We start from the raw sequence: 22,820 nt of genomic DNA, 5'->3' as shown, positions 1-22,820 counted from the left end.
GTGCGTGTGTGCGTGCATGAATGCGCGTGTGTGTGTGTCTGTGTGTGTCTGTGTGTCTGTGTGTGTGTGTGTGTTGGGAAGTATGCCTTGCAGCACTGAAGTCTAGACAGCGTGGGTGGGGAAGTAAAGATAGCTCCAGCATGCAGTGGAATCTAGCCAGGCTCTCTTTTTTTGTGGGGGGTCCGGTCATGGGGCCTGAACTCTGGGCCTGGGTACTTGTCCCTCAGCTCTTCAGCTCAAGGCTAGCGCTCTACCATTTGAGCCACAGCACCACTTCTGGCTCTTTTTTTTTTTCCTGCTTATGTGGTGCTGAGGAATCAAACCCAGGGCCTCATGCATGCAAGGCAAGCGCTCTACCACTGAGCCACCTTCTCAGCCCCTGTATTCTTTATTTTTATTTTTTGTTGGTCATGGGGCTTGAACTCTGGGTCTGAGCCCTGTCCCTGAGATCTTCAGCTCAAGGCTAGCGCTCCACTACTTGAGTCACATGCCGCTTCTGGTGTTCTAGTGGTTTATTAGAGATAAAGAGTTTAATGGCCTTTCCTGCCCCAGCTGGCTTTGAATCACGATCTTCAGATGTCAGCCTCCTGAGTAGCTAGGATTACAGGCATGAACCACTGGTGCCCGGCTATGTATTCTTAATGCCTGCTCCATCATTTGGAAAGGGAGAGCTGGACTTGAGGTGGTTGTTAAGGTACCTCCCTAGGCCAGCATTTTTACAGGCATACAAGAGTAGGGTAGGCCCTGTATGTGATAGGCAAGGGGAGGTGTGTGCTGACCAAGGCCAGCCACATTCCCAGCCTACGAGGGTTTTGTGTTAGGCAGGAGTGAAGCCAGCATGGACTGGGCCATTAGATCATCTATGAAGACTCTCCACTCTCAGTGGATGCTACAGGAAACATAAAATGGGACACAAGCAATAGACTCAGCTTTCCAGGCTGAATGCAATAGTTTTACAAAAGCTTCATGAGGAAAGGTAAAGTCTAAGGTGAGAGAAACTCAGGAAACGCCGGGAGCCATCTGTAAAGGAGTGATAATAACAGCTGCAGTCAGTCCTGTGGGTCTTTATGGCTGAGATGCCATTGTCCCAGTTAGCAGTGCACAGCGAAAGGGCTCTTGCCTTTTACTCAAATCCAGACTGAGTGTGAAGCTTCCGTTTCTTACCTTCAGCCCACCCACCCTGAGTTCTTTACCTCCCAGCCCTGCTTCATTTATCACTACCAGATGTGTGTGTTTTGTTGCTGAGTTAGTGTCTGTTTTGGCTCACTGGAGTAGGTACCTCAAGTGGACAGGGACTCCGTTTTGTTCTGTGCTGCATTTCTAGCAATAGGAAAGGAACTGACATGCAATTAGTCTTCAGTGAGCACCTTTTGGATTTAAGAGAAAAACATAAAACTTCTTGGAAGAAGGTAGAAAAGGCCCTGAGAAACCCAGTGATGTATTCATGTCACAGCGATGCTTTCAGTGCTGGTCTAGGACAGAGGGATTGGAAATAAGGAAAAGAGAATAGTGAGAGAAATTTTCAGAAGATATGGATAAACTAAAGTGACTGACCACCTACAAGGGTTGAAGAGAGATCGTTTGACAAAGAAAGATGTCCGAAGGCCTGAAGCCACCTGGGTGGAAGTATGGTGGCACTGGGGGTGGGAGAATCAAAACGTGGGCCATTCCACAGAGAAGGAAGTTTTAAATCTAACTGCCAAGTTCACTGATTAAGGAATATTAATTTGCCATAAGATGAAATCCTGTAAATATACCCAGATATTTTCAAAGAAAGAACACTGAGTTATAAGTTAGGTTGATTTTTTTTTTAATAGACTGCCTCTAAAAATCCTATTTTTAAATAGGAATATTCAAATCTCGTACTGTGTTGTTTTTTTTCCCCCCTACTGCAGCTGGGTTGCATACGATGGAGAAAATTTCTCTGGAAATCAGTACGTGCTGGAGGAAGGACACTATCCTTGCCTCTCTGCAATGGGCCTCCTGCCTGGAGCAACCTTCAAGTCTCTTCGTTTTATAGATGTTGTAAGTACATCTGTCAGTGAATACAGCCTTACAGAAATGGGTGCTTCACATTGCAGCTAAAACTTCTTGAGGAATTAACATTGGAGGCAGATAGTCGCAAGCTGGTGACTCATGGCCTGTAATCCTAGCTACTTAGGAGGCCGATATCTGAGGATTGAGGTTCAAAGCCAACCCTGGGCAGGAAAGTCTGTGAGTCTCTTATCTCTAGTTAACCACTAAAAATTGGAAGTGGAGGTGTGGCTCAAGTGGTAGAGTGCTGGTCTTGAGCAAAAACTCAATATAGCACCCAGGGCTAGAGTTCAAGTGCACGCGCACACACACACAGATTTATGTGTGTGTGTGTGTGTATGTGTGTGTGTGCATTTGAGAATGAATCTGGAGCCATGTGCATGCTAGGCAAAAATAACCTCTGAGCTAAATCCCTAATTCTCTATGTATTTTTTTTCTTTTGAGACCCGTTTGAGTCTATGCTGGACTCAAACTCAGAATCTTCCTATCTCCATCTCCCAAGTGTTAGGATTATAAGCATGTACCACCATGCTCAGCTCACATTTTTAATTGTAACTTAATACTTCCAAGTTGTTTTACTGACGTCTGATACGAAACTTAAGTATTTAGAACATTTTTGGCATGCCATCAAAGAAAAACACACTAAATGTACAGAGTGATAATGTAATGCTGCTATAATCTTTGTTGTCTCCTTTTTGTATGTTTTATATAAGCTAATTCCTAGACAGTATACCCCACTTCTGTACACACACACACACACACACACACACACACACACTCACACATACTCACATTCACTCACCTCCTCTGTTTACTGATGAGACAGTCTTCTACACAGACACATCATACAAATGAAGCCAGAAAGTGCCATATTTTTGCTATACAACTTTAAGCAAGTAGGAAAACCACTGTAATCCCACATGCTTTTTTGGCATATATTTTCTTATTTTAGGAATATTGTTCTCAGATTTTTAGTTCAAGGTCAAATTCCTAATTTAAACAAACAAAGGCTGCTGTTTTTTGTTTTACTGAAACCAGTGGGTATATGTGCTTAATTCTCTTTACCATGCAATCATGGTCAAGTGTGAACATGTAGCCCCTACCCTATTTCTGCACACCCCCTTCCTCCCTGCCCGTCCTGGATGGTGACTCCTACAGGAAGGTTCACAAGCATGACAAAAATCCTTGTCATGTTGCCAATTCAAACAAAGGACATCTGAAAACACGTGCAAGGGCAGGCTCCGCTGTGCCATTGTAAACCAGGCTACCATGGCTCTGTGAACCTTACCATTTATGCCCATGGCTTCCATTGAAAAATCTACATCACCCGATGTAGAAGAAATAACTGTATTGTCAAAGCTCATAGAACTCATAAATTTTATAGACCACGATAGACAATTTGCCCCATGAAAGTTAGAACGTGTTTGTGACTTTAACTAAGCCTTCACTATCCCACAATACTGTGAAATTATGTATTCACTTAATCACAATAAAGAATTTGCAAAATAAAAGGAAAAATAAATGCATATAAATTGCATCAGAAGTGTTCATATTTCCATGCTTATAATTGTTTCTCTGTGCCTGGTATATTTTCTTTTATAATGTGGCTTCCATCAGCTGTCCTATATATGCAGTGGAAACACTTCCGGCCCCTGCATGCTTCCTGTTAGCTATGAAACCTGGAAATAACCCAGGCTCCTGGGAAAGAGAGTGTATGAATCAGTCAATCTGGCAGGTTGTGGCTTTGTCCTTGTAACTGGATCATTTTTATATAAACGTTGAATTATTAACAGAACATGATTTTTGCTCCCAAACAGGAATTTTCTGAACCAGCAATTATTCTTTTTGAAAGAGAAAACTTCAAAGGAAAAAAGATTGAACTTAATGCTGAAACAGTTAATCTCCAGTCACTGGGATTCAACACACAAATACGATCTGTTCAGGTTATTGGGGGCATGTAAGTTCACTACTTGTTGACCTAATAAAATACGTTTTTGATTTTTAAAGAAATATCTTACAAGGTTGGAGGCATGGCTAGTTTTTAGAATGCTAGCTAGTGAGCAAAAATGGTGGCAGGTGTGGAGTTCAAGTCCCAGTCTGGAACCAAAAAAAAAAAGAAAAAGAAACATCTCACTATCCGCTCAGACTGTTCTTAAACTCATAATCCTGCTTCAGCCTCCTAACTGCTGGGGCTACAGGCATGTGCTACCACATCTAGCCTTAAAGATATATGTAGTATATGTCAGTGTGTGTGTGTGTGTGTGTGTGTGTGTGTGTGTGTGTGCGTGTTTCCATATGTGCACACTGGGGCTTGAATTTAGGTCCTGTATGTTGTCCCTGAGCTGTTTTGCTCACAGCTAGTGCTCTACCACTGAGCTACAGCTCCACTTCAGGGTTTTTCTGAATAGTTTCTCAGCGATTTTGGTTATGGAGCTAAGAGAAAGCTTGTCCTTTGGCAGGAGTTGTACAAATGATTAAAATTCAACTTGGGAGGATTTTTAATCCTTTAATAATTTTGAAATTCAATAGGATATAAAAATAAAGGCCATCCATGTAATAAGTTCATTTATGGGAAAAAAAATTGAGACAGCACCTCACTGTTTTTCTGTGCAGATGGATTACTTACGAGTTTGGCAACTACAGAGGGCGCCAGTTCCTGTTGTCTCCTGCGGAAGTACCTAACTGGTATGAATTCAGTGGCTGTCGCCAAATCGGTTCTCTACGACCATTTGCTCAGGTACATTTTTCTTTACTATTCTGCAAATGCACTCTCCCTCCCTTCCTCCTCCCACCCTTTTCTTTCTATTTATGTGGTACTGAATAATTGAACCGAGGGCTTCATGCATGCTAGGCAAGCACTGTACCACTAAGCCACCTTCCCAGCCTTGTAAATAGACTCATCTCTGAACTATTTCCTTTTCTTTTCTTCTTTTGTTATTTTTTTTGACCATTATGGAGCTTGAACTCTGAGCCTGGATGTGGTCCTTCAGCTCTTCAGTTCAAGGCCAGCACTCTACCACTTGAGCCACAACGCCACTTCCAGTTTTCTGGTGGTTAATTGGAGATAAGAGTCTCACCAACTTTCTTGCTGGGGCTGGCTTTGAACCGCAATCCTCAGATCTCAGCTTCCTGAGTAGCTAGGATTACAGGCGTGAGCCACCGGCACCTGACTTGAACTATTTATTATTTTTTTTTATTGTCAAGGTGATAGACAGAGGGTTAAATTAGATATGTAAAGTAATAAGTATACTTCTTGTCCAACCCCCCTCCCTCATTTTTCTCCCACTTTCCCTACCCCTTATGCCCCTTATGGGGGGGGGGGTCCAGTCGTAGGCCTGAACTCGGCCTGGGCTCTGTCCCTAGCTCTTCAGCTCAAGGCTAGCACTCTACCACTTGAGCCACAGCGCCACTTCCAGCTTTTTTTTTCTGCTTATATGGTGCTGAGGAATCGAACCCAGGGCCTCATGCAGACAAGACAAGTGCTCTACCACTGAGCCACCTTCCCAGCCCCCAAACTATTTCTTATAAATACAGTTTGACTTTTTTTGGGGGGTAGGGAGAGGTAGTACTACAGTTTAAGCTCAAGTCATTTACTTGGCAGACAGATATTCTACCATTTGAGCCATATACAGCCCTTTTTGCTTTCTTGTTTTTCCACAGAGTCTCACATTTATGTTTGAGCCAGTCTAGACTGAAATCCCATTTATGCTTCAGTATAGCTGAGGTGACAGCCATGCATCATTGTACCCAGTGTTTTATTCGTTGAGATGGGGTCTTGTGAACTTCTGCACAGGCTGGCTGATCCGATGTCTGCTTCCAAATAAGATTATAGACATGAGCCAGTATGAATAACTGCAATTCAATTTTTTAGTTTTCTTATATAGTTTGTGATTGGCCTCTCCCCCACCGCTCAGTATTTGGGCTGTCTGTGTCTTAAAGAGGTGTGGCTGTTCAGAAATGCTTTGAAACCCAACATCAAACATGGTGGGTCCCAAGCTCTGTTATCCACAGGCAGGCTCCCTGCCCCAGTTACTTTTTTTTTTTTTTTTCTTGACAGTACCAGGGCTTTAAACTTGCTTATCTTTCTTTTTTTTTGGTCCGGTTGTGGGGCCTGAACTCTGGGCCTGAGCACTGTCCCTCAGCTCTTCAGCTCAAGGCTAGTGCCCTACCACTTGAGCCACAGCACCACTTCCAGCTTTTTTTTTTTATTTTGCTTAGCTTATGTGGTGCTGAGGAATCGAACCCAGGGCCTCATGCATGCAAGGCAAGCGCTCTACCACTGAGCCAACTTCCCAGCCCCGCTTATCTTTCTTACTCATGGCTGGAACTCTTCCACTTGAGCCATACCCCCAGCTTGAACTTTCGCTGATGGTTGATTTGAGATGGAGTATTGAGCATGTTTCTGCCTAGACTGGCTTCAAACCATGAGCCTCCAAATCTCAGTCTCCTGAGTAGTTAGAATTATAGGCATGAACCACTAGCTCTTTCCAGTTCTCATCACTGAAAAAACAAGTCTGAAAACCCGACTCCCTCATCCATACCTCACGTTAGACTCTGCAAGTGTTAATATCTGTCTAGCTCCTCTAACAGTACAATCTCTGTATGACTATTGCTGGGTTTTTGTCTTCTAGAAGCGAATTTACTTCAGACTTCGAAACAAAGCAACAGGGTTATTTATGTCAACCAACGGAAACTTAGATGACTTGAAGCTTCTTAGAATACAGGTGATGGAAGATGTTGGTGCTGATGACCAGATATGGATTTATCAAGAAGGATGCATCAAATGCAGGGTGAGCTTTAAGATGAGATGGGGTCTGTAGTGCCTTAGCCAGCAAGGGACTTGTCCTTTGTTCTTTGTCCTGTCTTCTAGTTGACTTAATCTCACAGTTCCTGGAGTGTGTTCAGGAACAAATTTGAAGGTCTTTCCAATGAACATGTTTCCCAGCTCAGATACAACCAACCTTAGGAACTTAAAATGCTAGGCACATCTAGCACAGGTCAGAGTTTTTGTTGTTGTTTTGCCAATCCTGGGGCTTGGACTTAGGGTCAGGGTGTTGTCCCTGAGCTCTTTTGCTCAAGGCTAGCACTCTATCACTTGAGCCACACCTCCACTCCCAGCTTTTTTTTTTTTTTTTTAGTGATTAATTGGAGGTAAGAATCTCACAGATTTTTCTGCTGGGACTGGCTTTGAACTGTGATCCTCAGATTTCAGCCTCCTGAGCAACTAGGATTACAGGTGTGAGCCACTAACGCTGGCTTTAAGAGCTAGCTAAAGGAAGTGATGCTACTCTGACCCTTTCCATAGTAGTCCAGCAAACTGACAGAAATCACTCTTGGTTTCTCAGTGTTGGAGAATGCCACAGAATAAGAGGAGGGTAGCGATACCTCTGTGTGTACAACCTGGTCCATTTCCTAATGGCCACATGCTGTAAAATGGCTGCCGTGTATTTCAGCAGGATTCACCCCTGCAATCCCCTCAAACTTAGGTTCTGTAGGGAGTAGTGAATATGGGGAAGTGAGAGTAAGCAAGAGTATCAATGTGATTAAGGCACTGTATATGATGTGTAAAACTTAACAATTAACACACACTTCAAAAATACGAATGACAGGAAGATGAAACAGGTCCTGTGGTGGGGGCTGGTGGGAGAGGGTGAACAGAGGGTGAAGAAAGGTTAATATTTCATTTTCTGTTTTCACATATGTGTGTGATGGTTTGTAGAGCTGGGCTTGGGAAAGGGTGGGGGATTAAGGAGAGTGGCAGAGGGGCTGAGTCAGATGGAGGTGTATTGTATGCATATATGGGCATGTCAAAGCAAAACCCCTGTACAACTAAGATATCAATGAAAAATGTGGGGAGATAAAGTGAGAAATGGCCCATCCCCCTCTCATATCCCTCCTGCCACGGCAGACATGGACATGCTGAACGTCATCAGATTTTTATGAGTGAAGCTCACGCTTCATCGTCAAAGGCATCTTTTTGACTCCCTGACTTTATGGGCTTTACTGTTTGCTCCTGCTCCTTTAAAACCTCACTGCCCATGAGTCATCCAAGGGCAGAGCCTCTTGAGAGGAGCACACCGGCCCTCCAGGGATGTTGTGAGAAAACACCCTTTCGTAAAGAAGCGTGGCTTAGTACCTCAGAAACAGCAGGTGCAGAAGCCCCTTTGCCTTGGGATTGCTTAGATGCAAGAAAGCGGTACTTTCAGCAATGACTTCTCATAGCCTTGCAGTGATGTTATTCAACTTTAGTAAGTCACTGGGGAAAAAATGACATAGAATAATTAGTATACTTTCTATTTTTGGTAATGATGGGGATCAAAGCCCACTGTCTCACAAGCTAGAAAAGGATGCATATCTCTAGCATAGACTAGTACCCTTCCCATCTGTTTCTTTAGAAATACCATGTGTTAGTGGTATATGGACATTGACTGCCATACCCTGTTAATGATGAAGGGTAAACTGGCTTCAAGAAGGATTCCTCAATATTGTTTGCACTTAAATGGCTTCTACAGAGCTTGCATTTTCTTTTTCTTTTTCTAGCTGGGTAGCACACTGAGGGAGTTTCTGACAAAGGAAAGACAAGAAGCCAATCAAGGCAATTTCAAGTTTTGAGATAAAGTGCTCTGTAGCCACCCCAGTGCTTGGGCATTGAGAAGTACAGTTGCATACGGAAGGTCAGGACATGCAGAGGTGTGGGGTGGCGAGGAGAGACCAAGCTACAGACCTGGGCTCAGTTCAGTCACTTCCGCCAGGGAAAAGTACCTCACCAGCCGTGTCGCTGTCCTGAGGCCTCGCTCACCAGTTATCCAGGGAGTCTTACGAGTGACAGAAGTCTCCTGGACAATGGACAGGAATTAAGAACTGTCCATCACTCATGTCCTATGGAATAGGAGCCAAATGCCTTACATAGGACAAATGAAGCCTGGGACTACATTAGTTTTATAAATAAAGTTTGAGATTTAATATGTATCCTTCTTTGAGATACTTTTGTTTTCCACTGAGCAGATCGCAGAAGACTGCTGCCTGACCATTGTGGGCAGCCTGGTAACATCGGGTTCCAAGCTTGGCCTGGCTCTGGACCAGAACGTCGACTGTCAGTTCTGGTGCATGAAGTCAGATGGAAGGATCTACAGCAAGCTAAAACCAAATCTGGTTCTAGACATCAAAGGTAAGGAGAATTTCCTTCAATGCACTGTACCTTTCTTAAGGGGGATAAAAAGATCTGCTCCTAACTTTTGAAAATGAGCAGTGCTTGGGGTTGGGAAGGTGGCTCAGTGGTAGAGCGCTTGCCTTGCATGCATGAGGCCCTGGGTTCGATTCCTCAGCACCACATAAGCAAGAAAGAAAAAAAAGCCAGAAGTGGTGTTGGGGCTCAAGTGGTAGAGTGCTAGCCTTGAGCTGAAGAGCTGAGGGACAGCGCCCAGGCCCAGAGTTCAGGCCCCAAGACCGGAACGCCCCCCACCCCCAAAAAAAGAAAATGAGCAGTGTTAATACACTAGTGTAAGAGCCTCTCTGCTGTGTGCTAGTCCATACACATGGCCCATTTGATAGCCACAGGAGTCTTAGTAGTCTGTGCTATCCTTCCCTCCCTTTCTGCTCCCTTTCAGTTTAATTGCCAGAAAACAAACAATACCCCCCCCCCAAAACCTAAGGCAGAGCATGGTTTATGAGTTTGTTCATGTTTCATCTCTTGAAGTGCTAGGCTAAAATCTGGACACTTGACTGATTTTTCTGACTTTCTTTGTAAACCAAACTAGGGCACATGGCTCAAGTGGTAGAGTGCTAGCCTTGAGCTGAAGAGCTCAGGAACAGTGCTCAGGCCCAGAGTTCAAGCCACATGGGACAACAAAAAAGAAAAAACAAACTAGAGCACATGCTAAGCATGTGCTGTACCACAGGGCTACACCCCTAGCCCTGTTTTTATAACAGTGTAAGACTAAAAGTAACAGTTAAAATGCTGTGCTCTTATTAGTGTAGTTCTTATTTATATATCAGCTTTTTTTTTTTTTTGGCCAGTCCTGAGGCTGAACTCTGGGCCTAGGTGCTGTCCCTAAGTTTCTTTTGTTCTACCACTTGAGCTGCAGCCCCACTTCAGTTTTTTGTGATTTAATTGGAGACAAGAGTCTCACAGACTTTCCTGCCTGGGCTGGTTTTGAATAGCCATCCTCATGTCTCAGCCTCCTGAGTAGTTAGGATTACAGGCATGAGCCAACCGGCACCAGGTACCTGTAGCCTTTTATTGAAAAGACCTAAGTGCTAAAAAGAATTAACTGCCAGGAGGATTTCAATTGAACATGTGTTCAATGAAGTTAATCTAAAGTGAATTGATTGTGCTTGGAAAGACTAAGTTGGGCCAATAGTCCTCAAACTTCATATGTAGTAGATCATCTAGAAGGCGTGTTTAAAACCATAGATTGAGGCCAGGCATGGTACCTCTTAGCCGTAGTTTCAGCTACTTGGGAGAGGGGATATTATTGAGACTCCATTCTCAGCAAATAAGTTGGGCACACACTATAAGCCCAGCTATGGGGTGATATAAGTAGGAGGATTGAGATTCAGGCTGGTGTCAGGCAAAAAAAAAAGGGGAGGGGGAAAGGGACAAAATTTGAAAAATAATCTGAAGCAAAACAGACTAAAGGTATAGCTCAGAGTAGGGCCCTGAATTTGTTTATTTGTTTGTTTATTTATTTTTGGGGTCCAGTCGTGGGGCCTGAACTCTGGGCCTGGGTGCTGTCCCTCAGCTCTTCAGCTCAAGGCTAGTGCTCTACCACTTGAGCCACAGCGCCACTTCCAGCTTTTTTCTTTTTTGCTTATGTGGTGCTGAGGAATTGAACCCAGGGCCTCATGCATGCAAGGCAAGGGCTCTACCACTGAGCCACCTTCCCAGCCCGGGCCCTGAATTTAAAACTGCATATTAGTGGGCCAAGTCTTTGGAGTTCCTGACTCAAGGAATCTGGAATGGGACACAAAAATTTACTTTCCTAACAAGAACCTAGGCATTGCAGATGTAGCTAGCCTGAACCAGCTGAACCAGGGAATAGTTAATGGAAATTTAAAACAATATAAACAAAACTACCCCTAACCTATGCACGGGAAGTCAGTAAGCTAGTGTTGTTGCTATTTAAAATAAATGGGAACAGCGTTTATTCATATCTGGAATAATTTGTAAATTATCAGTAGGCACTTTTCTATTCCCTATCAGGAAAGACGGTATGATTAAGCTTTATAATATAGTGAACTAGTGAAAATGTAAGTATACCATACTCACTCCTCCATTCTCAATTATAGCTACAGCTGGCTCAAGTAGCTAAGATTAGAGGCGTGAGCCACCGGCACCAGGCAATCGCTGTGATCTTGTTGTTAAGACACTTCTGGAAAATGGAAAGTAAAGCCTGAACATTTTCATCGAGGACTTTGATACCTGCAGGGGGACCGGAAGTATCTTTCAAGTCTGATAATGTCCAGTAGGCAGAATGGCTAGCTGCTCTGTGAGATTAGAACCACTAGGACTGAGTAGTGAGAAGGGACTGAGAGAGGCAGAGAACAGCAGTTAGGGCACAGGAACTAGACACCATGGTTACAGGATGGACGGGGACCAAAATGTAATATAGACTAGACATAGAAAATGCACGCAAGTAGCATATAGAACATAAATACATTCCTCATATTACATTGGTACAGCAGATAAGCAGAATGCTCATTTTATGGATGGTCAATGTAGAATTCAAATGGTTTAAGATTCAAACTATTTAAGAATCACTGACCTAGGGCTGTCTTTATTCTTACTATGACCAACTTTATGGCAGGGCTCCTCATTCTAGACAAGAGAGTAAGATCCTCAGAGAAGACAAGGAAATTAACTAATTGAAATGTTGAGGAATTCAGAAAAATCAGAATGGTTAGACCCCAAAAGAAGGCTGAGCAAACTTCTGCGTTGCTCCAGTGTAATTGGTGTCCTCTGTCCAGGCTCCAGAGCAGCCTTGCTTGGGCAGCCTCTGTGTGGCAGGCTCTCTGCCTTGACACTGAGGAACCACAGTGAAATGTTCTTGGCTCCAAGCTATGTGGCTCCAAGAGGTTCCTGAGTGCGTCACTTCAGGCTCTAATACTTTGTCCAGTGTATTTGCAAATTCTCTGTGCCATGTCCATTGTAGCAGTTACAATAGTTACTTCCTTTCTTGTTCCAGAATGTGGATGAATGATGCCACCTTCTGGACACGCCAGAGCAAGGCACAGCCTGTCTCCTGTGCAGGGGAATACAAGCCTCTTGTCTTTGATGCCCTTAGGAGGAAGCCATGGTTTTCATTAGCTACACAGTAACCATTTGTTACCTGTAAAAACTGCCATAGGACTTGTTAAATCAGCTGCTTTTCTTCTGCTTATGTTTGGGGAGTAAGTTGTTTTGGTAGACATTTAAGTATTATCCAGTCTTACAACAATGGAGCTGATTCATGCTCACTTTTCAAAACATGAAAAGTCTGGCAAACCAATCAAACAGCTATGTAGATCATGAAAACTAAATGAACCAAGCAGTAGCTTTCCTTCTCCCAATCCTTCTCATCTCTTCTGGGTGCTAGGATTGCAAGCACACAATGCCAGCAGCACCTTTCTTGATACTTAAGGGACTAAGAATGATTTCATTAAAGTAAGAGTTAAAAGTTGTTCCAATTACTCTTCCTTAAGTCCTACTTGCCAAGAGCTGACATGTAACTGACACAGCAACCCTTCCCAGGTACATTAGCAGTAAACAGTGATTTAGAATAAATACTCAGGTGGTAGTTTGGCCTACTGGCAATGGTGGATCCGTTTTTGGTTTTCACTTCTACGATCAGATCTTGAAGGATAGTCTTTCTATCTCCAAATACACATCAAGAAGTTTGTTCTTGGAAGTGGTGCTGTGGCTCAAGAGGTAGAATGCTCACCTTGAGCTGAAGAGCACAAGGACAGCGCTCAAGCCCAGAGTTCAAGCCCCACGACCCACACACACAAAAAAAGTTTGTTCTTCACATACCATTGTCTATATTGACTGGTCCAGTATTTTCTAAACCAGGAAAATAATAAAAGAACTAGGATGATTTAACCCCTCCCTCCCAAATTAGCTAAGTTATTTCTCACTTTTTAGGCTTCATGATTCTAATTAGAATCAAAGTAATACACACACACAAAAAAGTATATAGTAAGGTATCTTGGGGCCCTTAGTGCTTTCTGAAATCTTGGTGTCTTTATTGTTGCTGAACTCAGGACCTTATGCCTACTTGGCAGGTGTTCTACCACTTGAACCAGGGCTCAACTCCAACTTAAGTCTTGACTGTGGGAACTTTTATCTCCCATTGCAAGCTTATAAAGAGCCAGGTGGCAGCTTACTTTGCAGGGTAGAGTCCTGTGCTCCTGCTCCACCCTGCAGGGTCGAGCCTCTAGATAACAATGACTCCTTCCCTAACAACCTAGGTCTATCGTGTAAGTTGTCTCTGATGCTCTACGTGTTTTAAAGGAAAGATGATCACTCCTTGGCCTGAGGATGAGCTATGATTTCCGTCCCAGTCATGGCCTGCATATATGCGCAGTTTTATTTCTCTGGGGGCCCCTGATGGAAGAGCTTTGGTGAGAGGCTTTTGCTGTATTAGATTAAGGTATCTGAAAGTGTTTATTCCACAGTAGGGAGGGGAGAGGGGAATCAGATAACCCTTTCTTTGTTGATGATTCTTCTCTATTGAAGAAGCCATGAAGCTGGTTTTCTCCTCAGGTATGTGAAATTTCTATTAGGTACCTTTGGAAAGTCATCTCATACACACTCCAGTGAGAGAGAGTTGAGGAGTCCATGACCCTACTTTTATAGTACTGTGGTACTCATCATCTTAAATGCTATCAACTTGTATGTGAAGTTGTATAAGTAGCAGGAATGCTTCTGTGTTCCTGTGCTCACTTGCCTTTTACCTAATTGCAACCATTTTCCATTATTCATGCAAAATCTGTTGCTTTTCTTTCTTTTTTTTTTAATTGTGAAAATACTGAAAAAATTATATTAAGTGAAATAAGCCAGGGCCAAAGAAACATAGGTCCTATGGTTTCCCTTATTTGCAATAACTAGTATATGTCTGAGTCAAGCAGAAAAGGTCAGGTAAGTTGATGTTGGGGAAATGAACCCTAAGATAAGTATTCAAATGTTTTTTTTTCTTTCATGCAATTGTTTCTAACACATTTATAAGATTATTTCTTTGTTGCTTTGTATGTCCCTCCCCCAGTAGTATAACCCCTGCTTTCACTGTATTTGATGTTGATATAACCTGTGGAGGGGAAGGGAAAAAACAAATCGTTTAAATAGGGATACAGGAGGACCCATTGCAACAATGAGATGTACAAGATGTTATGTCGAAAAATCTGTTGCTTTTCATAGCCACTTCTTACTGCCTTTCTAGGTCTGCCTGCTTAGTTCTCACTAGTTTCTCAAACCCATTTCACCACTAAACATACAGTGGTGTCTCTGCTTTTTTCCTCCTTTACATTTCCCACCCCCGCATTGCTTCTCAGTTTTAGACATAGAGTGACTGAGAACTGGGTACAAAAAAGGAAACCTGCAAGGTAAAATATCCTGTCTGATGGGTTTTCACATCAGTCTACGGCAGGTTGACCACCTCATCGCCCAGGCCTTAGGCTTTCTTGCATTTTCTTTCCTTGGAGCCGTTTTATGCAGTCAGCTTTTGTTCCACGGCTCTTGGGATGGAGTGTGCATGTGTGCTGTTGCTGTCTCTCTGGGCACATTGCTCACTGTCCTTTCTTTTTTTCAGGGGGTGCACAGTATGACCAAAACCACATTATCCTCAACACGGTCAACCAAGAGAAGTTAACGCAAGTGTGGGAGGCCATGGTGTTGTAAAGCTGACGAAAGAAAGTAGGAGCAACCTTTACGGGAGAGTCTTCACGGCCACCTTTTTAAAGAAGCACCGAAGGACAGTGTGCATGGAGGAGCCCAGTGGAAAGTGGACAAACTCCTTCAGTCTTGGGTTAATACAGCCACAACTGGGATAATTGTCTTTTCAAAGACTGGTAGTTTTGAACCAATAACTTGTCCTCCTTTCATTTCTTGCCTTTCAGTTCCTCTAAGTAGCTACTTAAACATCAGCAACATTTGGGTTTTTTGTTTTGAAAGATGTTATGTCACAACTGTACATTTTAAATTATTTCCAAAGACAGTGACAGGAGGGGAAAAAGACCAGATTCACTGACTTTGTGGACTGGCACATCCCTTCAAAAGGAAGGACAGAAGTCAGGTGTGTAAGGGAGAAAACAGTTTACCTCTGAGAAGAATGCTACATTAGGCCTGTACTTTTGGTCCACGGCCTCAGCATTTACTAGAACCATAAATTATGTTGAATAGTGAAAAGTCTTATATATCCAGAGATGGTATAAGGAGCTCAGTAAGTATAACAAAACACTTTTCAATTAATATTAAAATTAGGAATTTATGAAATTTCATGTTCATGTCTGCTAATTTTTTTAGCAGGACTTAGATTATTATAACGCATGTATGGACTGCTCTAAATGTCACAAGTGCCTTTTTACAGCTGCTACTGGAACAGTATTACCATGGCCTAATTTATTAGCCCTCCTTACTCATCTACAGCAAGTACTGAACACATGTTCTACAGTGTTTTTCCTCAGTATCACATCCTTCTGGTAGCACAGAGGGTTATAACACCCCAGGGGAAAACTAGTACAGATCCAGAAAGTACAGGAGAGCAGCCCCCTCAGGGCTGCTTGGTGGTCAAATGTAGAGCTCTTGAGGAACCTAAAACTCTTAAGCAACTCAAGAATGAAAATGGGAACTTTTAACTGCTGGCAACACATGGGCCCATCTCTTGCTGCTCACAGGGAATTCTAGTTTCAAACAAAACTTCTAAACATTTCCTTGAATATGTTTTTCCTTATTTTGTCCTCACCACTCAACATTGGTGCTCCTGTCTCAGGATTTTCATCTTATCTGTTAAGAGTGCATTCCTTCTCTGGAGCCCATGGCAGGCCCTTGTCATCCGAATGGTCCAGCTTTAGTTTAAATATAGCATTTGCACACATACAAAGCATTCAGTATGCTGTCTAGGTCTTACCTGTGTAGCTCTGATCTTAGGCCTTTTGTGTATATATATCATTACAATGTAGTGGGGTAGGGGATTCTACAGTGGTCTCTGCTGAATCTCTCTTGAATAAACTTCTTCTGGTTGATAAATTACTAAGCTCTGAGTCTGTTCAGGAACCCTCAGTACATTGCCAGGAGTCAGCTGGCAGACTAAAAACAAATGTCTGACAGACTATACATTAGGGCAGGAGAAGTCTGACTAATCCTCACTCTTCTAGATAGGGAGGCAGGGGAAGTCCTGTCTCACATACTCTTTTGAGAATTGAACCACTCACTTCCATCTGGGAGCCTTCAGAGGCAAGGGCTGAGACACTTCAGGTAGAAGCCAAGCGCAAATGGTAGTTTTTTTTTTTTCTTTTGAAATAGAAAAATACTAAAATACTGAGATAAATCTAGAGAAAATTCTACAGGAACTCTGGAGACAATCCATCATGCTACTAGATGAATGTCTTAGCAAGAATTAATGAAGGAGAAAGTAAAAACAGGTCTCTGGACATCAAAAGGCAGAAGAAAATATCTAAGTTTCTAGGAGATATAGATGAATCAAACTGTAAAACATACCTTTGATGATTGGAGATTGAGGAGTATATACCATAGTCGGTTTATTGGTGAGAAACATAAATGTAGGCTTGTGAGGTCAGATAATGGTTGATCGCAGACTCTGTTAAAATGAAGGCAGTGGCCATGGGAAACCATCTATTACTGAAAGAGGCCCAGCCCGAATGCAAAATACAAGGCATCACCTTCCAGTGTTATAACGCTAACACGAATGACAGGCTAGATGTTTATCCACGAGCCTATGGAACTCAGAATTGTGAAGGTGATGATGAGGATGAGAAGATGGGGAAATAAGCAAAAGGAAACCTTAGCTAACCTGTTAGTTTGGGAGTTTCAGCCCATGGCTCTTTGGTTCTTTGGCTTTCTGGCACCCATGGTGATGCAGCACATCATGGTGGGAATGAGTAGTAGAAGACTGTCAGCTTGTGCTGATCAGGAAGGGACCAGGGTTACAGGATCGCCTCCAAAGGCATACTCCAATGACCTAGCTTTCCCAAGGTCCTACCACCCCTCAATAGTGCCTGCCATAGGCTAGAGGCTTTACACGCATAGGCCTGATCCCTAAGCCTCCAATGGCTCATGTCCATTTTACAAAGTTCAATGCATTCAGGCCCTCTCCAGAGTCAGCACTGCGTGACAATCCAAGTCTGAAGTCTCCTCTAAGACTCAAGGCAAACTCAGCTGTGAGCTCTGTACAAATAAAACAAGTTACGTACTTCTAAGATAGAGTGGCTCAGGGTGTCAACATGCCCATTCCAAAAGGGAAGAATGTGGGCATAAAAAGGAAGCATCCGATCAAGGCACACACTAGATCCTCTAGCTTTATATCTGCACCTGGGATACATGGCACCTGATAGGAGCTCCACCGGGCCTGGGCAGCCCCATTGCTATGGCCTTACTGGTTGCAGCTTGTATGACCACTCTCTTGGCCTAGCTCTGCTTGGCTACCTTCAGCTTCCCTTGACAGGTTCTCAATGTGCTTCCTGGGGTCTCCCTTGCAACTTTGACTTTACTTTCAAGGTCATGCATCACCCCCTCAGAGGCTGCCTCCAGGCACTTTAACTCTACTAAACACTAGCCTGCAAGATGCTCCTTTTCCCCCCTCCCCTTTTTGGTCAGTCATGGGGCTTGAACTTTGGGCGTGGGCACAGTCCCTCAGCTCTTCAGCTCAAGCCGAGCACTCTACCACTTGAGCCACAGCACCACTTCCGGCTTTTTATGCTTACGTGGTGCTAAGGAATCAAACCCAGGGCCTCATGCATGCAAGGCAAGCACTCTACCACTGAGCCACCTTCCCAGCCCATCCAGGCATCTTTTCTATTGTCTCAATGCAAAGTATTTTGGGGTTTTTGTTTTCTTTTCCCACAGTGCTAATCCGTTTAGCAACTGCCTCACTCCTTGCAGCATGCTCCACTTTTGTCTAAACTGCAAAATATTCTAATTTGTTTCTGCTCTTTTCCTGGTTCTTACTGTAAAATTGGCTAAGAGTAGTTGGTAAAAAGTCATCCTGCTGCCTGTAGGCTGTGTTGTCTCAAAATTTCCTCCTCACCTTTAAACTCAGCCTCACAGAAAGATGCATCATGGACAATATACTACCCACGTTCTTTGCCAGACTAACATGGGCAGCCTCCATTCCAGCAGAGCCCTGTATTAGTTGCTTGTATTGCTGTGACCAAGTATCTGACAGAACCATTTAAAGAGGAAAGATTTACTTTAGGTCACAGTTTCAAAGGGTTAAATCCATGGTTGCGTGGTCTCATAGAAGCATATACAAAAAAAAAACATCACCTCATTGCAGACAGGAAGCAAAGAGAGGGAAGCAGGAAGGGACCCAGACCAAGATATTAAGACACACCTAAGTGACCTACTGCCTCCAGCTAGGTTCTACCTCCTAGTTTCCACAACCTCCCCATATAGTGCCATCAGCATGTTGTGGTGGGGGTGAGTGGTGAAGGAAAACTTACTTTATGGTGGCCAGGACACAGAGAGAGGAAGGAAGGAGTCAGGGTTTCGCTATCTCCCCCAGGGACAAGCTGTTTGATCTAAATTCCTCCCACTAAGTCTCTCTTAAAGGGTCCATCACTTCCCAATATCACCAGCGGTGAGAGACAAAGCCTTACACACATGGACCTTCAGGAGACATTTCAAATCCAATCTGTAGCAGCCAGTCAGAAAAATACTCGCTGATGAAATCATGAAGAAACTAGATCTTAAAGTTCATCATGCTAACATCCATTCACACACTGACAGCTTTGGGACCTCAAGGGTTAATAATGTTTGAGTTGCTAGAAGGTGCCATTGCAATCTTCAAAGCTGTACAAAAAAGAAACTTAAACAATGTGTAATTGTCACTGACAACAGACAAGTCCAAGTTCTGATACTTGTATAGCAATTACTGACAAATTATTGGTTAAAAGGTATGGCTTTTTTTTGGCTGTGGGGCCTGAACTCTGGGCCTGGGCACTGTCCCTCAGCTCTTCAGCTCAAGGCTAGTGCTCTACCACTTGAGCCACAGCACTACTTCCAGCTTTTTCTGCTTATGTGGTGCTGAGGAATCGAACCCAGGGCCTCATGCATGCAAGGCAAGCACTCTACCACTGAGCCACCTTCCCAGCCACAGGTGTGGCTATTTTTACACATACCATGGACTTGAAATGAAAATATCTGAGGGAGATGGCTAGAAAGACATTTGGATCACATGAACTCACCAAAGATAAACATTCACAAAACGTATACTATATTTATTTAAATGACATTAATTACAGTCTTTCCCCGTGCATGTCCCCTTTCCACCTTCAGGAAGGCTTCTGGAACTTTGGAAAAAGGGAAGGTTTGTTCAATAACTGGCTGAATCTGTAAAACACAAGAAGAAACTGGTTAAGTAAGAAAACCTTCATCTTCCTAGGTAGATGGTGTCTATAGTTGGTTTCCTCATGGAATTCCTTAAAGCCAGTCTCTCCTAGGTTTCTCTGGCGTGCCTGGGCAGGAGCTCGTGCCTAGGAAGGACTGTCTCTGCTGTTGCTCATCACACCTCTTCTTCCCGACTCCACCGGCTCCAACATGCTCACTGCTGTCCTGTCACTCCTACTCAGAACTCTGCAGCAACAATGAAGCCAGGCACTCCAGAGACCACTACCACCCTGGCCTCCACTCTCATGATGCTGTGCTTGCTACATTTCTGAAATGCTTCTCTGAAAATCCCTACCAGCTTTCCAATCCCAGGCTAACATTACTTTTCCAAGTGCCCCACCTGCACTGTATTCTTCTTTGGAACAGCTGTAGGAACCACAGGGCCTTTTCAGAGCCAGCATGTCTCTGCCATTCTGCCACGGATGGGAAATACTCTAGGCACTCATTGCATGTATCTTTGTAGGCCCCTAACAAAGGAAATTGTGTGTGTGTGTGTGTGTGTGCGCGCGCGTGCGTGTGTCTGTGTGTGTACGTGTATACACACATTTCTTTTTTTTTTATTTTTTGATCAGTTGTGAGGCCTGAACTCTGGGCCTGGGCACTGTCCCTCAGCTGTTCAGCTCAAGGCTAGCGCTCTATCACTTGAGCCATAGAGCCACTTCCAGCTTTTTCTGCTTATGTGGTGCTGAGGAATGGAACCCAGGGCCTCATGCATGCAAGGCAAGCACTCTACCACTGAGCCACCTTCCCAGCCCCCACACATATTCCTTAATTGGTTAAATGTTTGGCATATCTATTCAACCAGAGCATAAAGTACCTATGGTACAGGCAGGCCCTCTCACTCCACCCCTCCCCCCTCCAGCTCCTTTTTTTCTTTTTTTTTGCCAGTACTGGGACAAACTCAAGGCCTCAGGCTCTCACTTGGCTTTTTTACTCAAGGGTGGTCGGCGCTCTACCACTTGAGCCATACCCTTACAGCTCTTTGCTGGATAACTGGAGACTAGGATCTCACGGACTTTCTAGCCTGGGCTGGTTTTGAAACATGATCATCAGATCTCAGCTTCCTGAGCAGCTAGATTACAGGTTATGAGCTACTAGTGCCTGGCCTCATTTATTTTTAAAAATGTTATTACTAGTTTATACTAGAGGGAGATTTCATTGCTATATTTTCACACATTTATAATACATTCCAAGCTCACTTCCTCTGTCACTCTTCCCCTATCACATCTCTTAGACCATCTCGGTTTCATCTTCATCACCCAGCATAATGCTAGTCATGTAAGTATGAGCTCAATGTCACTTAGTGAAAACCAGTAGGTTAGTAGGGAGCAGGAGTTTTCTATGATCTGGGACCAGCATTTGGAGACTGTGGCTCAAGCCACAGCTGTGCTGGAAGGCTGTGATAAATAGTAGTGCAGTGCTTAGAATTGATAGGAAAGCCATTCCAGCTGGTTCAGCAAGTCTAGGGTACTGCTGGGCATGGTGGGGGAACTTCAGCCTACTTTCTTCAGAAAGTAGGCCTCACGTAATACCTCTCGTCTCCATGCATAGGTCCAAGTAAACTCTTCCTTTTCAAAACTTCAGTTTTGAAATCAGCCATGTCCCGTGGAAACCTGGCAGGCTCACTTGCCTACATCTCCACTGTGAGAGACCAACTGTTTGAAGGCACAAGTCAAGCACACATTTGATGCTTCTTTTTCTCTTACAAGAGGAAGACGTCCTTGCGACATTCAGATGCAGGCGAGGCAGCTTCCTGGTGTAGCTTTCACAGCCCAGCCACCAGAAGAACATCACCAAATCCAATGGTCCCTTCTCTAAAATGCTGAGTTTTTTGTAACCACAACCCACAATAAGTCCATATCAAAACCATCCGGCACAAACTTTCCTCACTATGTGCCAAATACTGTTCAAGAACTCCATTAAAACCCGTAACTACCTTCTAGGGTAGGTCTAGGTAGGTAGAGCCATTACTCCCATTTTATAAGAATTTGAGGGACAGAAGTAAGTAAACCACTGCGAAGTATTAAGTCAGGATTCAACCAAAGGCAACTGCTCTTACCATCACATGCCGAGTCTTCCATTATCACTTGCTGCTTTCCACCTTTACCCATTAAAGAAGAAGAAGGTAGCCCAGGATAACATCACAACTTACATCCTGGCCTGCTTTCTCTGTGCAAACTGACAGATGTTTACAGGATTAAGTAGCAGCCCAGCACAGTCCCCAGTAAACTCAGGCTCAGGAACCAACTCCGCTGTCTCTCAAGACAGGCTGTTGCCCTTCCTGACCCTGCTCCAGATCACAACACACCAAGTGCCCTCCTTCCTCCAAAAGCAAGTATTTGTTTATGGCTGGGGGGGGGGATACAGGGTGCAGATGATGGAGCCAGAGACCTCCTGTCTAATCCTACATGCTCCATCCCCATTCCTAACTTCATCCTGTTGCATGGTAAGAAGGCAGACATTTTGGGAATTTTGAATTGCCTTAGCTTATTTTTGGCTTCAAGTGACCACCTCTGTTGATTAGATGATGAATTAAAAAAAAAAAGTTGTAAAGAAAGGTCTGATTCAGTTGTCTTTTTATATAAAATGCCCTCTAAAGCAGAAAAGTGAGTTTGAGGCCATCTTGGGCTATACAATAAAACCCTGTCTCAAAAAAAATAAAAAATAAAAACAAGAGCCAGGCACTGGTGGCTCGCACCTATAATCCTAGCTACTCAGAAGGCTGAGATGAGGATCGCAGTTCAAAGCCAGCCTGGGCAGGAAAGTCCATGTGACTCTGATCTCCAGTTAACCAGTAGAAAACCGGAAGTGGTGCTGTGGTTCAAGTGGTAGAGTGCTTGCCTTGAGCAGAAGAGCTGAAGGACCATGCCCAGGCCCAGAATTCAAGCCCCATGACCAATTAAAAATAAAAAGCTGGAACTAGATCTGTGGCTCAAAATGGTAGAACACCAGCCTTGCCCAAAAGAGCTCAGGGGCAGTGCTAAGCTCTAAATTCAAGCCCCAGATCTGGTACCAAAAAATAAACTGAAAGCTTATGCTGATTGGCTGTTATTTGTCCCAAGGGCCTTGCTGACTCGTTTTTCTTCCTAGGAGCACCATTTGAATTGCACACCCAAGAGCTCCCAATGCTCTGCCCTCACTTCCTCATCCTCCTGGGCTACAGATGTTTTCCTTAAGACAAATTTCCCAC

At 43.7% G+C, this 22,820-nt stretch overlaps 2 protein-coding genes across 2 annotated transcripts in view; one reads left to right on the top strand and one right to left on the bottom strand.

Moving 5' to 3' along the window:
• LOC105990062 (absent in melanoma 1 protein-like) overlaps positions 1–16,252 on the top strand; it is a 59,006-nt gene extending 42,754 nt beyond the window's left edge. Inside the window, exons 15-20 of the mRNA XM_013022375.1 lie at positions 1,896–2,025; positions 3,852–3,991; positions 4,648–4,771; positions 6,666–6,824; positions 9,040–9,202; positions 14,817–16,252. Of these exons, the coding sequence (XP_012877829.1) occupies positions 1,896–2,025; positions 3,852–3,991; positions 4,648–4,771; positions 6,666–6,824; positions 9,040–9,202; positions 14,817–14,905 (805 nt within the window). The 3' untranslated portion in view covers positions 14,906–16,252. The remainder of the gene's footprint in view (positions 1–1,895; positions 2,026–3,851; positions 3,992–4,647; positions 4,772–6,665; positions 6,825–9,039; positions 9,203–14,816) is intronic.
• A 3,188-nt stretch (positions 16,253–19,440) lies between these two features.
• The window catches only part of Rtn4ip1 (reticulon 4 interacting protein 1), a 49,643-nt gene continuing 46,263 nt past the window's right edge, over positions 19,441–22,820 (bottom strand). The window contains exon 9 of the mRNA XM_013022418.1: positions 19,441–19,573. Within this exon, the coding sequence (XP_012877872.1) occupies positions 19,466–19,573 (108 nt within the window). The 3' untranslated portion in view covers positions 19,441–19,465. The remainder of the gene's footprint in view (positions 19,574–22,820) is intronic.

This window comes from Dipodomys ordii, unplaced genomic scaffold (genome assembly GCF_000151885.1).
Source record: "Dipodomys ordii isolate 6190 unplaced genomic scaffold, Dord_2.0 Scaffold62, whole genome shotgun sequence".
NCBI lineage: Eukaryota > Metazoa > Chordata > Mammalia > Rodentia > Heteromyidae > Dipodomys > Dipodomys ordii.
This window is presented reverse-complemented; position numbering and strand designations above follow the sequence as displayed.